We start from the raw sequence: 15469 nt of genomic DNA on the forward strand, positions 1-15469 counted from the left end.
GCACTCATTTGACTGTGATAACGAGTGTGTCAATGTGTTTCCGCTTTAGAGCGAGTGTGAGCGCAGCAACATATACAGACTAGACCAGGGGTGCTCAATACGTCGCCGCGATCGACCGGTCGATCGCGGCGACCTGCCAGTCGATCGCGGCGTAGTATTGGTAGATCGCATGACATTTAAAAAAATTGGCCCGCCCCCCCGTCACTTTCTCTATAGCGCCACATTACAGCAGAAGCATGTCATTTCTGTCTCTACGTGTTGCGTTGACAGTCCTCTGCCCGCCGTCTCGTGCGCCGCGGAGCTCCCGGCACCGGTTTGCGCGCATCGGGACGGACGGAGCAAAGAAAAAGTCACTAGCACCCCCCCCCCCCCCCGTCAACAACTCTTCTCGGGTCGCGCGCGGTAGGTGAGCACACTTACTAGCACCCCCACCGTCCCGTCCCGTCGGTCGATCGCCTTGACTTGGTCACATAATAAGTAGCTCGCATGCTGAAAAAGTGTGAGCACCCCTGGACTAGACGATAATGCTGGTTATTGGTGTAACTGGCAATGCATGCATTATTGCAATCATGTCATATATCAGCCAGTGAAAGCAGCTCTGTCAATTTTCAGGGTGCTATTCCCGACCCTGTCTCGCTCCCCTCGTCTCGCGGCACTGAAGGTCAATGATAATCGCTCCTGACACAAAGACTCTTGAGTGATCATCTGGGTGCTTGTTTTTCACAATGGCAGTGTAACATTCAAGATTCAAGATGTTTTATTTGTCACATACACACACAGGGTGTGCAGTGAAATGAAAGTGGCAATGCTCAGCAGGAATGTGCAAGGGCAACAAGTACACACTATTTACAATAAAAAACAACACAATATTTACAGTACAATATTTACACTAAGTGTGTGTGTGTGTGTGTGTGTGTGTGTGCCTAAGAGTGGCAGTTGTGTGGGTCTATGTGGGGGTCCTGGTGAGGTCGGAGTTCACAATCCTGATGGCCTGAGGAAAGAAACTCCGTCTCAGTCTCTCTGTTCTTGCATGACTACGGAGGCGCCTGCCTGACCGCAGCAGCTGAAACAGTCTGTTGTTGGGGTGGTGAGGATCCTTCATGATCCTGCCGGCTCTGGTTCTGCACCTCCTGGTGTACAAGTCCTGCAGGGTGGGGAGTGTAGTTCCAATAGTGCGCTCAGCCGAACGCACTACTCTCTGCAGAGCCTTCCTGTCCTGAGCGGAGCAGTTGCCAAACCAGGCTGTGATGCTTCCTGTCAGGACGCTCTCTACAGCTCCAGAGTAGAAGGACTGAAGGATCCTCTGGGAAACTTTAAATTTCCTCAGCTGCCTGAGGTGGTAGAGGCGCTGCCTTGCCTTTCTCACCAGAGTGTCTGTGTTCGTTGACCATGTCAGATCCTCGGTGATGTGGACTCCCAGGTATTTATACCCGCTCACCCTCTCCACAGTAGTCCCGTTAATCCCCAGTGGTGAGTACGTCCTCTGTTGTTGTACCCTCCTAAAGTCCACAATCAGCTCCTTAGTTTTGGTGACATTCATGAGGAGGCTGTTGTCCTGGCACCAGAGTGACAGATCAGCAACTTCCTCCAGGTAGGCCTTCTCGTCGTTGTCGGAGATCAGGCCCACCACCACTGTGTCATCCGCAAACTTGATGATGGTGTTGGAGCTGAACCTGGCCACACAGTCATGTGTGTACAGGGAGTACAGTAGGGGGCTGAGGATGCAACCCTGGGGGGATCCTGTGTTCAGGGTGAGGGGGTTGGAGGTGTGTCTGTCCACCCTGACCACCTGTGGCCTGGCGGTCAGGAAGTCCAGGATCCAAGCACACAGGGGGGTGTTCAGTCCCAGCTCAATCAGCTTGCCGGCCAGTCTGGAGGGGACTATGGTGTTGAAAGCTGAACTATAATCAATGAACAGCAGTCTCACATAGCCCCCCTCTGGCTGTCCAGATGAGAGAGTGTGGTGTGCAGTACCTGGGAGACAGCATCATCCGTGGATCTGTTTGGGCGATAAGCAAACTGCAGCGGGTCCATGGAGGAAGGGAGGAAGGCGCAGATGTAGTCCTTTATCAGCCTCTCAAAGCATTTCATGACCACCGAGGTGAGGGCCACGGTCGGTAGTCATTCATACATGCTGGAGAAGCATTCTTGGGCACAGGGACAATAGTGGATCTCTTGAAGCAGGCGGGGACCACGGACTCAGCCAGGAGAGGTTGAATATTGTGGTGAACACTGGAGCTAGCTGGTTAGCACAGGTCTTCAGTACTCGCCCAGATATGCCATCTGGACCTGCAGCTTTCCTGGTGTTCACCCTCAACAGAGCCCTCCTCACACTGTGCTCGGTCACAGAGAGTGTGTGTTCATCCCCAGCGGTAGAACTCACCTCGGCTACGCTTAACGGTGTTGTTGTTAGCGGCGAGCTAGCGCTGTTGTTGCTAGCCTCAAACCATGCGTAAAATGAGTTCAGGTCGTCCGCTAGGGATGCGTCGGCGCTCACCATTGCGCGGGGACTGCTCTGGTAGTCTGTGATAGTCCGTAGCCCCTGCCATAGGCGCCTGGTGTCGCTGCTCCATCTGTGATTCCACTCTGTCTCGGTACCTCCTCTTGGCCTCCTTCACCGCCCTCCTCAGTCCATAGACCGCTGCCTTGTACTCGTCCATGTTGCGGATACAAGACCGGAGTTATAGGCAGCAATGCAGGCGTTCACAGCTTCACGGATGGATCTATCAACCCACGGCTTTTGGTTAGGAAAGACCCTAACTTTTACCGTGGGGACGATGGTGTCCGCTAAGCGTTGCTATGAGGCTCATTGCTACGTCCGCAAACTCGCTGACGTCACTGGAACTGGATTGGATCATGTCCCAGTCGACGACACGCAGAGCGTCCTGTAGCTCAGCCTCTGATTGGTCAGACCACCGCTTTACGTCCCTCGTCACTACCGCTTCCCGTGCTATCCTTTGTTGGTACTCCGGTAGCAGGAAAATGGCGGTTTTAGATGCCACTCCACGAGGCCTCACACACACTCCACTGGGTGGTGGTGGTTATGGAGAAGGTCATGTCGTACAGATAACATCATAGTCATTAGCATACAAACCACTCAACGAGCACTTGTGCTTGTTTGACGGTTGCATCATCATCATCATCATTGTCCTCCTGGATGACAGTACAAAGGCAAACATGCCAACTATTTAGTATTTAGTCTGGTTTTGTATCACTTGTATAACATACTATTATTCAGATTCCCATCTGACGATTGTTACGCAGTATCACACACAAATGGGTAATATTCAGTCCACAGCAACATGTCTGTAAGTATTCACAATATAGCCAGATATTAATGTTCCCTGTGCCAAGTTCACAATAAAAACCAGACAGCCTGTCCATATTAATAACAGATTATTTGAACAGCCTCAAGACACTGACAGCACCCTTTTGCCTCAGCCAATGAAATATAATTAAGAGGATAAGGAATTGATCCTCGATTGTGTGCCCCATTAATATGTATTACTGAAGCCAGTGTATTAAAGTTGTTGTTTTTAATCAGGAGCTGCTAATGAGTTTTACAAGAATCAATATCACTAAAGGCGAAATGTATGTTGGCTGCATGGTCAAGGCTTCTGTAAACAGTTACTTGTTTAGCACACATGCATTTATAGATGGGCACGTGCATGCTGCATAAACCATTGATTGTGTATTAAAATAGTAATTTAACGTATCAATAATTATAATATTTTGCCTCAGATTAGAAACCTCTTCTGAGCGGTAAGGAGTGTGCGCGGAGCTACGGGCGTTAATATCCTCTCTAGTGGTCTATTATTTCTGATGAGCCGACACGTTCATTAGGACAGGAAACAGAAGATGGGGCTAAAGTAAAACATCACATCACTTAATTGGTAGGATAATGAAAATATATGATAAAACTCTGGTGCTCCAGGGCTATGAGGTCCTTTTTCATCTTTTACCTTTTAATTTGACTCCCTGCATCTCCTTACTGGGAGGGCCACGAAAAGGGAAGGAATACAAGTTGGTTGAATCTTGGAGGATAAATCTTGAATTAACTCTTCATTCCTTGAGAAGGGCATAAACTTCTCCTCAAACTCAAAGCTATAAAAAATAACACGTCTCTCTTTCTTTCTTTCAATCATTTTATTTTAAGTTTTTACAAGTTACACCAGAGAACCAAAAACAACAATGAATAGATAAAAATTACATAACAACCAACTATACGAACAATCAAACAAGGACAAAAATAAAAAGACAAACATAAATCATCATCTTCCATAGTGAACCTACTATAACCATCATTCACAGAGTCACTCGGCTCCCAAGATTGCAAAGCCTCTTCTTATGGTTTCGGCATAGTCCTCGCCAATAAAATCCATTCTCTTTCTAATGTTGATTTCAAGCTCTAAAGGCATCGTAACCCTCTTGAAAGCGATGTAGTTTCGGCGGAGGTGTTTTTTCTGCAAAAGTGTTTCGCTGTTCGTGTTTTGTGAGCGCACACGTCCGCGTTCTGCAGACGGGTCTGTGCGTCTGCGTGTGCGAGTCCCTCACTGTGTCGCTTCCTGTGATCGAGCCAGGCCCGCCCGGTCCTCCAGACTCTGTGACGGTGGAGGAGGTGACAGACAGCACAGCCCAGCTGGCCTGGAGTCCCGGCAGAGACAACGGCAGCCCAATCACCAGTTACCTCATCCAGACGAGGACGTTCTTCACCGTGGGCTGGCAGAGGGTTAATACAGGTTGGCAACGCTTCCATCTTATTTCACAGCAGATAATTCATGGGTCCCCAAAGAGAAATTGTCGTATTTCTTTTCCCGTCAGCGGGAAAGTGAGCGTCGGGTCAGCGACAGAACAAAGGCTCAGGTGATGGTCGGGATTCAGTGTCTAACTCAAGAGAACGAGCGGAGGTCATCGTTGCTGCTTTTACATGAGCTCATCCAAACCACTTAAATGACCTTTACATCCTCCTCAATCAATACCAAAACCTTTTTCATCCGCTGTCGCCAGTGTGTCTCCTTGAGCTCTTGATGCTGTGGAGCTTGAATCGCAAGTTGCTGTGGACAAACGTGTCTGCCAAACAAATGTAAATAAATGAAATAGATTCTATTAGTTTATTTGACAGAGGCAGTGCTCATTGTTCAACAGTAAAGTGTAAATGAGCCAGAGTTATGAGCCTAAAAGGTTCATTTTTATTTGTTGTCTTTTGCTAAATGTTGAAAAGGCCCCCATTAAATTGTCTCTGATACAATTAATATACAAACCATTAACAAAACCCATCCACCAATAAGTAATACAAATATATAACACACAGTAGTTCGCTACAATCCTTGCTAAATAAGCAAAGAAGAGGAGAACAAAGTTTTAAATGCTATAATAGATTATTGTTATTCTAACAAGGGATCACGTGACAACGGGTACTGGTTCACCTGACTGCAGCTCCCCTCAGTTCTCTAAACCTTTTTGCTTCACTCTCACCATCAGGCTATTTCAGAGAAGAATGTAGAAACTAACAGGATGGAGCATTGAGCAGATACAGAGCCAGACACTTCTCTCAGGGGACAGCTCACCTTTGTCGTCCGCCTTTCGCTCTTCCTTAGTATTAAGGAGCCGTGAGCTCGCAGCGTCCTCCTCTGAGCTTTCAGCATTTTAACACTTGCACGTCAGTTATTTTAGGGTTTCCCTGCACAACACCGGGTAAGGAAAACAAGACAGTGTCCATGGCAGACCTTTTACAGACTCCAAACCAAAGCTCACCTCGCATTCATCACAAAGTAAAAGGATTTTTAATTTAAATATTTTGGAATTGTGTATAGATTTGTATGTTTCTATTTACATAGCATATGTGTTGTGTTTCATTCCAGTCCCAGAGCTAATTGTTGGGAACACGTTAACAGCCACTGTGGTGGACCTCAATGCCTGGGTGGAGTATGATTTTCGGGTTTTGGCCAAAAACAGCGTTGGTGTTGGAGAACCCAGCCCTGTGTCGGTCAAGACCAGGACAGAGGACGCAGGTACAGTAAAACTGATTCACTTTTCACCCTCAAATAGTAAGTGATCTTCAAAAATAAAAATAAGTTTTTTAGGATTGCTATCCAATCTCGTTTCATTCAACTTTTGCAAGCCTCAAGTGTTTCTCATACGGAGGTCTGCGTTATGTAGTTCCTGATGCAGCACCGGGTGACGTGGGGGGAGGAGGTGGAAGCAGATCGGAACTGGTCATCACATGGGAGGTAAGCCATCAGTCTTATGCTCTAGTCTGTTACACAAAGTGCCCGCAGTTAATCACTTTTATCTTGAGTGAGGTGCTTAATATTTCTCGCTCAGTCCAACCCCCTGCACTGGTTGGCTTGGAGCCGTCATACATTTTGGGGGCAATTGAAGTCTAGCGCTGCAGTCGTTGTAACTTCTTCGTTAAAGAGTCTGCATGCAAGGCAGCAACAATATACTGGATACAGTACACCAGCAGAACACTTAATCTGGCAGTTATTGTCATTAATGAGTATCTGTGGTGAATTACTGTTCAGCCAAATCTGCAATGCTCAAGTCTAGTTAACGAGTAGGGTAGTAAAAAAATAATAGAATAGTGTGAATACTAAAGAAGTCATTAGTTGGCTAAATCTATCTCATTATTTGAGTTTTCTCATTTAATTTAATGCGGGAATAACATTTAATTTGAAAGCTGCACGGACATTTTCTAATGAGATTAGATTTTTTTTCAAATGGCATTTTACTGCTCATTTTATTTCGTCAGGTGGGTCACAAAAGCAATTTGTGGGTCACGCAGTTCCTTTGGCGTCATGAGAGTGGGCGGTGATTGTGTCAGCCCAGCGCCGGGATGAACGTGATTGGCTTGTATATGTTTTAATATCACTATAGTTTTGTGTTCCACTCTCAGCCTGTCCCAGAAGAACTACAGAATGGTGAGAGCTTTGGTTACATCATTGCTTTCCGCGCCTTTGGAGAAGTTAGCTGGACTCACGTGGCCACCTCTGCTCCTGGAGCGTCGCGCTACGTGTATCGCAACGACAGCATCGCGCCCTTCTCTCCGTTTCATGTGAAGGTTGGCACTTACAACAGCAAAGGTCAAGGTCCCTTCAGCCCCGTGGTCACCATCTACTCTGCAGAGACTGGTGAGGGAATGGCCGTGAGTTGGGGTTTTGCAAAGCTACAAAGCTTTCTCTGTCTCTGAAAAGGACAAAGATCGTGAAAATGGTTGCATTGCATTTACTGGGCTGAAAAAGCGCTGGAGAGATAACAAGACTTGCCTGAAAAATGAATTTGTAGAAGAAGAAAAGGACAGAAAAAATGTGCAACACGTATATGTAAGGATAGGAAAATAATCTCCAAATCTCGCCACTGTTGAATGGCTATTGTGATGTGAAAAACAGTTGGCATTTAGATCTATGCTACCTCAGTCTGAAGTGTAGTGTTGGACTATTTACCAGCAGCACCTGTGTGTGTGTGTGTGTGTGATGAATCCTCCAAGTAGAGATCAACGAGAACATCATAAATGTACAAATTCAAGAGATGTGTTCTGCCTGTCTCTGTTGGAAGAAGGCAACAATGCTCAGCCTCTTGTCGTCTGTTTTCAGAGCCAAGCGGGACGCCAGCGGGAGTTTGGGCCAGAAGTGTCTCCGCCTCGGAGATTGAGGTGAATTGGCAGGCTCTCCCCTTCTCCCCTGAAAGGGTTCTGGGCTATGAGGTACATTTTACCCTTTTAAATGGAAATAGAAATCTCACACACACACATACACGCACACAACACTATTACAATGCTTGTCATCACCACTGTTGTACCTCAATGCCATCACTTCCAAACTCTGAGTCGCTATGGAAATGGCTGTTTCAGTTGGGCGACTGTTATAGCCAAAATGAAACGGTGCTTTGTACCGACGCGACAGAAGAAAACATGTCGGAGCGTTTTTAAGAGAACAAAAGGAAATTGCTTGTCCACATGCCTTTTCAAGTGGCTGTCAATTATGGGTTATGGGTAACAAGCTACAGAACTCATGATAGTCTGTGCTGCAATCAGACCTTGTCGCAGAATACCAAGAAATGCCCCCGCACCAAAAACTCCATAATTATTCCAAAAGCAGCCTTCTGTTGTTTGTTTTTACAGTCTAACAAAGCAGCACCCTGGGAGTGAAGTCTTTTCATTGTTCACTAAATAGAATAGGAATTAATTAAATTACATGTTCAACCCAAAGCAGTTGCATTCTTTTTTACCTTCAAAAAGTGGGACAGCCTGATTGCCTCACCTGCATACTTGTGGCTGAATCATCAGGCTGATCAAAGAGCTTTATTATAAGATGTTGTTGTTATTCATTTTTTCCATTTCCCATCTGAACTACCCCCGCGATGTCGACATCAGCTAACATTGAATAATGATGACAGAAAGGGAGATCAGGATACTATATCTTTAATTTTATGGTAATAAAAGTCACTTATTTTATGTTTGGTAACTTAAGTTGGTAATCGATCTGTATTATTTTAATTGAAATGCATATCACATCCTAATTTTGATGAGTGAAAAAATAAATATTCAATTCCGTAATACGCAACACGGATTGATAGATTCATTGTAGCACTGAAACGATTACACAATCAATCCGTCAGTCGAGTGACAAAGAACTCTTGATTGTTAACTTTGATAATTGAAATATCGTTTGTCATCAAGCAAAAATGAAAAAACGGTCCTCCATCTCGAGCATAGGATGCTTTGTAAATTAAATACCTTTGTGTGTTCAAGTGCTGGTTGGACAAAATCAAGAAAAGATGATGATGTCATCTTGGGCTTTGGGACGTTATCATGGAATTATTTTTTTAATGATTAAATAATATATCAAAATCCATTAAAAAAAAGAATATTTCACTCCCTATTGTCACTCTCTTAGTTGTATCAGAACTGTTGTAAAAGTCCATGAACAAAGGATTTCATGATGTCAGATCAAATATCCTGCTGGAAATGTGAAAGAAAATTGTGATCTCTTCGAAGAGGATACACCCAGTCAACCATTTATCAACACCACATTTCTCCCAAGACATCAGACACAACTACTCGTGCTGTATGTCACATTTTGCTCCAATCCCAAACAATATATCACTGTTAAATCCCCAATGACACGCTCTTTGTCTTGAACAGGTGGTATACTGGGAAGATGACACGAAACCAGAGACCATGGGGAAGGTGAGGGTGCCCTGGAACCAAACGTCCGTCACAGTGAGCGGCTTGGCAGCAGACACGCAGTACTTCTTAACGGTCAGCGCCTTCAACACAGCGGGCACCGGCCCCTTCCTCCCTGCAATCAACGTCACCACCAAAAAGCCACGTAGGTCGCAGCACCCGCGATGCCCTTCTGCTCGGGCGTTTGATTTTGTGTTCACATGGTAGAAACAATATCTTCTTCTCATGTCATCCTTTGAAATAGTATAATTCCAAAAAGAGAAGAAATTATTATGTCCTGTCAAATGAAGTGAAAGCCGTGTGTTTTTGTGCTGACATTGAGAAAATAATTATTTCTAAATCGTGCAGCACCAGCCCAACCGCCGCTGAATGTCGAATGGACCCTAATTGGCTTTCAGCTGTCTCTTTACTGGGAACCTGTGGTGGCAACGGAGTCAGAGTCAGAAGTTACAGGCTACCAAGTGAGTTTTACTTTCTCAATATGCTCCGCAGTAGCATGTTTATTCCTATTACCAGTGAAAGCACGGACCGTGCCTGTGGTGGCTGGCTCGAAGCTGTCGGACTGTAAGTACATTGCACTATGTGTCAACCATCTTGTTTCTCCCCAACGTTCAGCTGTCATACAGGAGGCAGAGGCACAAAGAGGTAAACACACTCACAACCGCCAATTCAACCGCAGAGCTGACCCTCCCCGAGGAAGATGACGACTACGTCATCCACATTCAGGCGCTAAGTGAAGGAGGGCTGGGCCCGGCCTCGGATCCCATACGAATCCACCAACTGAGTAAGTGCGTTGTTCACAGGTGCGGTGGCTGAAACAGGAAAGTTAATGTGCTAGTTCAAGTTTGGCTTGCCTCTCAGATGGAATACAAACAATATATATTTGCAGTATTGAGTTGTAGATCGGAAATATGCTGACATCCCCATGTTCTAGAGCAGCGGTTCTCAACCTTTTTTCAGATTTATTTGATGGACCCCATGTTTAAATATTTTTAATTACCCCCTAACCAGCGCAAAGAATCTTATTTTGAAAAAAAATTGTTATACACAGCACTATGCTATCAATGATTGATTTAATATATAATATAGAAAATTCAGTTTATAAACATACACTTATATTGTATTGAATATTTATTGAATACATTTTTTTAAAGGATTTTTGAATTGATTATCATTTTAAATATGTTTTTATTTTATTTATTTATCTCACGTACCCCATGGAGTGCCATCACATACCCACAGGGGTACACGTACCCCCGTTTGAGAACCACTTTTTCTCGAGAAACACAACAGCACGGCAACATTTGACATATTGATTCACCGGGACCTCAATTGCTCACAACTTCTCTATTGTATTATTTGCCCGCTCTTGTAAATGAATTCACTTAGCACTTTTTAAACCTGACAGGGGCATTTTGTTCTCCGTTGAGTCACCATTACTCGTGTCCCCAGCCGCCCTCATCGGGCTCTTCCATCCTCATATTTTGCAGAAATATGCAGCGCAATCCATCTGTGTCGCAGAGGTTGACTTCCTCTTTTACTCGATGCTATTACTGTCCTGTGGGACTCCAGGGGGGCTCCTCTTCTGCTCTAAATGCTAATTTGCATTGTTGATATTCTGTGTTGAATTCCTGGAAATGGAATTTGAGAGAGATTGAATTCCACACTGGCTTTTCTTTTACATTTTATTTGAAAAATAGGCAACTTTCTTTCCCAGAAACTCTTTGGATTCCGCAAAGAAAAAGATGTGGGGAAAACACATTAGCAGGCAAAACAAAGTGCTGTGTATATATAAACTAGGAGCTCTGAAACATCAGAAGTGGTTCAGGAGGTTTCTTTTGCATAAATAATATATCTTTTTTTCCAGGAAAAGGTTGTATATGGATGTCATTACAGGAAAATATTCAGTGATCCATAGGAGCTAATTGACTCAGTTAAATCATACATGAGAAACTAGTGATTAGAGCAAACTGCACCGGGCTCCGTTACACCCAACTCCCTTATTACACATTTTACCATAAGCTAGGACATGAATACGTTTTTACCACATTTGAAGTTCCCCTGTGAAACATCAGTATGTTTGATTTATGATTTGGAGATATAAGTATATACTTTTCAGCTAGAATGCTAATCTGTTTTCAGCTCCAATTTAAGATAAGGAATACTATCCGCTTCCTCCAGCAGGTTTCACATTAGTTTATCGTGTTTCTTTTGTGTTCCAGGTATGAGTGCCCGCGGCTCCAGAGCCTGGAGTGCGTACATCTCCCCGGTCACCCTGCTCATCGCCATCGCAATATCGACGTTCGGGTCAACGTCGTGACACCATGACAAACTCTGCTCTGTTTTTTAACCTTCTTATTGCTATTTCTTTTTCTCTAAATTTGTGAAAGTTGCTGAGTTCTTATCACATTTTTGGAGGTCACCACATACTATTTTGAGGTGTTTGATTGCGTGTAAGAGGCAGCACAAGAGTGGAGTGTGCTGTCAGGCACTTGATTATTAGGGAATGCTTTTTCTTTTTCTTTATGTAGGTCTGACATTTGTTCTGGCTGGAACAATGTTCCATTTCAACTCTATTTTTTGTTCAACTCTAGATTGATACAGATGCCTTACTTCCATCCATGTGCCAAAGTAGTTTCAGCCTTCTTGTTGTTGCTAAGACAGCTGGTTTCCTCAACATTATATTCCTCACCGTTTCTTATGATTGAAGGTCTCAGTGTACCCCACGGAGGGCCGTGAGGAGATGAAGTATTTTGTATTTTTGAATATTTTCAGTTTTCTTCTCCACATCTGAATTGGCGAGCAGGAACATGTTTATTCACCCGTGCCCGTGCCTTTGGAGATTCTTGTAACGCCGCCAATCATCTACGCTAGTCAGTGTTCCAGAACGTTCTGCCACCGCCTTCATCTTAACCTGCTCCATTAAAGTCGTCCCAGATGAAACTCATAAAACAGCTCACAGTGCCAGAGTCGCCATTTACCTTTCATCATGTGATTGTGGAGAGCTGAATGTGTACCCTGAGGTTTTAATGGCTCAGGCCAGCTATTGTTATGGCCCACTGATTGAAGGATTGGACTTAACTCTGCATTCACAAAGATTACATCTGCCTGTATACAGCAGTAGGTAGATGACCGCCAGTGTGTTTCCTTCAACACTAATGCTGAAACAATCAGTCATTCACCAGAAAATAATCAACAACAAGTCATTTTGGTCATTTATCAAGAATTAGATGACAAACAACCCCAATAAGTGTGCGTACTATTGAAATCCATTTGCCACCACAGGATCCTTTTTGGCGGGTATTATTACACTTTATAACAAACTGTTATATGTCATCAGCTTTGAAATATCATTCAAACATTCAGTTACTTATATCCCAATTTTATAGAACTTTTCTGTTTTGACTGTAACAGCAGTATCCCCATAATGAAACAAGTATTGCATTTTACCCCCGGCTTTAACATCTTTCTGACACTTTCGCCTTACGACTTAAACATATTTCCCAAAATGTCGAACCGTTCCTTTCGAGAATACTCTCACTGATTGCACTCAAATCATGAATGAAGCAAACTTCAATAACATAACGGTGTAATACTTTCTGAGCAATCTTAAACTCTGAAACTACAGTTTCATAAAATAATCTCACTTTAAGATGTGTTAAATAGATTTTAAGCTCATCAATATCAGCATCACATGGCCAAAAGTTTCAAACTTCAGTCAGGAGACTAGTAAACTCCATGTGCTGATGAAAACTGAGACCTGGTTAAAAGATGATTTAAGAATAATAAATGTACCTTAAGTGAGGATTATTTTGTAAAATCAATTGGATACTGGTGCATTCGTTTATGATAGCAAACAAACACCTGTGTCAGAAGTGTCTGGTTATACTGTCCCTTCACCAGGCATAAAGGGACACCTGGCAGCCAATCAGGAATCCAGAATGCTCAGCGGCCATGGTATCCATGGTACGGTGTCTTGGGGTTTTGGACTTGGTCAGACAAAACAAGACGAATATTTGAAAACAGCACCGTGGGCTCTGGGAAATTGTGATTAAGAATTGTTTTTCTTAAATTTCTGACATTTTACAGACCGACTGATAAATAATCATTAGTTGGCGCCAACACATGGGAGTTGTGCCAGTGCATAACATCAATAATCAGCCATTGAAGTCGAGACGAGGGGTTTGAAGTGCTGCCAAATGTGCCAGTCTGATAATTGAAATCTAGCCACCAGTTTAGACATTATTTGACAAAATGTATGGTCAGCTGTGCTTTAATACTTTGTGAATCTGTCTAGCTTGTCAGTTGTATTGGCTTTTTTAATGTGGTATACAATACTGTTATTGTTTAGTCATATACTGTATTTCAGCCGAACCCCACTGCTCAGGTGTTCAGACCTGCTTCATGCTACGTTTCAATAGCCCTAAAGTGGCAAGAGCAGATATACCAGTAATCTGTCAGCACACAACACAAGGGTCTATTTAAATGTCTGACTTGAAGAATGGAAAGCCTGGTATGTGCCATGATTTAGCAGACATTAAAACATCGTAATGAATTAGAGCAGGCCTGAGGGGCTTCTGTGAGAAAGGGCATAGGAGTAATGGTACTAATGACACCCACACAAGACTGATGTATCAGGATTTAGGGAGAGCTAAATCAGGACAATCCCATCAAGATGACACCAGGAAGATTATGTGTGTGTGTGTGCGTGTTTGCACGTCTGTATGTGCGTGCGCGTGTGTGTGTGTGTGTGTGTGGGGGGGGGGGTTATTACCTTCCCCTCGGGTGTGTTTTTTTAGAGGACCATTCTGCTGTTTAGGGCAAGAAATGGTTCAAACTCATTACATCTATTTAAGCATTAATTAATTTGAAGCATTGTGGACATTCAAATAGAGTAATACAAGAACAATATGGAAGGTTGAAAAAAATGAGTTTCACCCACGAAGGAGTTGAAATGCCGGTTTTTCAACACAATTACCATGAAGCAGGTGCAAAGAAACAAGTAGAAAAACAGATCCAGAATCCAAGGCCATGTCAGGTAAAAGTGTGTATTACATGTGAAGACATTAAGGCTTTATGCCCACGATGAGTGTTTCTGAATGCAGTCTTTGAATCCTGTTTTGTTGTTTTGGTGGCTTTATGTGGTTAATCTGTAAACATTCATTCATTACCGAATGTCATCGTTAAGCTAACAAATGTTTACACAGGAAATGCATCTTTCTGTCTGATTAATTGATTATATGAACTTAAAAAAAGGTCAACATTACGCCGTTTTTTAACTTGTGTCTTGGGTACATTGGGCATTGCCAACCTCTTTGTTTTTGTGGCGTATCAGTACTGTGGAGATGTTTTGAGTTTGACTTTGATTTTCCTTTTTTTATGTATGGTTCCTAATTGTTCATTTTGTTTTATTTCTAACAAAAAAATCTGCGCAAAGGTCAAGTGTTGCTTTAAAATAACGGCCAAGACTCGGTTGCAATGAGATCCCTTGTGACTTCATATAGTAAAATATACTGTATGTATGTTGTTGTGATTTGAAGCGACGCCCCCGACAGGGAGACTGAACTGTGGTGCCCTACTTCCAATTGCAATTATGTGTCAAACCCAGAATCTGAAAAATACATGAGCAGAGCGAAACATTTCTTCGCAGTTGCACAAACACTACCTGTTACAAGGTACTCGACCAGTGCACAGTAGATAATACCAGTATCTAGTCTACTTGCACTTTTTATACCAATACAACATCAACATTTTCTTGCTACTCTTAAGATCAGAAAAGGAAATAATTGAGTGTAATTTCAAAAATATTGATGAAGAAATGCAATTAGAGCTCTGGGTGACAACACTTGGCCTTTCTGTTGTGCCTCCTCAGTATTTTGATGTGTGGGTGATCTCCGTGAGATCGTGGCCGTAACATTTTCACATTGAAAAGACATCAGCAGATCTGGATATGCTGAAGCTGTGCATGTACAATATTGTTTGGTGCATTTGTGTTTTCTAAACGAGGGAGTTAATAAAAACAATTCACTGAGGATTTTCTCTTGGATTTCTTTGAATTATGTGTGGCACGGTGTCATTTTCAGCATCAGCAGTTTTAGTGTCTTTTACTGCAGGAAGAATGTGAGTGGTGCCTTGAGGCACCATCAAAGCTATAAAGTATATAATATTATGAAAAGGCATTTAGATGAGAGTAAATGACAGCAGTAATATCCTATTCAGTGGATAAAGAACATATTTGAAAAGCTTTTTGCTGCATAGCCTATAATATAGAATATAGTTTTAATA

General features: G+C 43.2%; 1 protein-coding gene across 1 annotated transcript in view; it reads left to right on the plus strand.

The window, feature by feature from the left end:
• The window catches only part of LOC130199459 (contactin-3-like), a 32617-nt gene extending 21113 nt beyond the window's left edge, over positions 1–11504 (plus strand). Inside the window, exons 14-22 of the mRNA XM_056422961.1 lie at positions 4581–4739; positions 5862–6011; positions 6160–6230; positions 6896–7130; positions 7593–7702; positions 9143–9329; positions 9533–9645; positions 9800–9968; positions 11407–11504. Coding sequence (XP_056278936.1) covers positions 4581–4739; positions 5862–6011; positions 6160–6230; positions 6896–7130; positions 7593–7702; positions 9143–9329; positions 9533–9645; positions 9800–9968; positions 11407–11504 — 1292 coding nt within the window. The remainder of the gene's footprint in view (positions 1–4580; positions 4740–5861; positions 6012–6159; positions 6231–6895; positions 7131–7592; positions 7703–9142; positions 9330–9532; positions 9646–9799; positions 9969–11406) is intronic.
• Positions 11505–15469: the final 3965 nt, after the last annotated feature.

This window comes from Pseudoliparis swirei, chromosome 9 (assembly GCF_029220125.1).
Source record: "Pseudoliparis swirei isolate HS2019 ecotype Mariana Trench chromosome 9, NWPU_hadal_v1, whole genome shotgun sequence".
NCBI classification, from domain to species: Eukaryota; Metazoa; Chordata; class Actinopteri; order Perciformes; family Liparidae; genus Pseudoliparis; species Pseudoliparis swirei.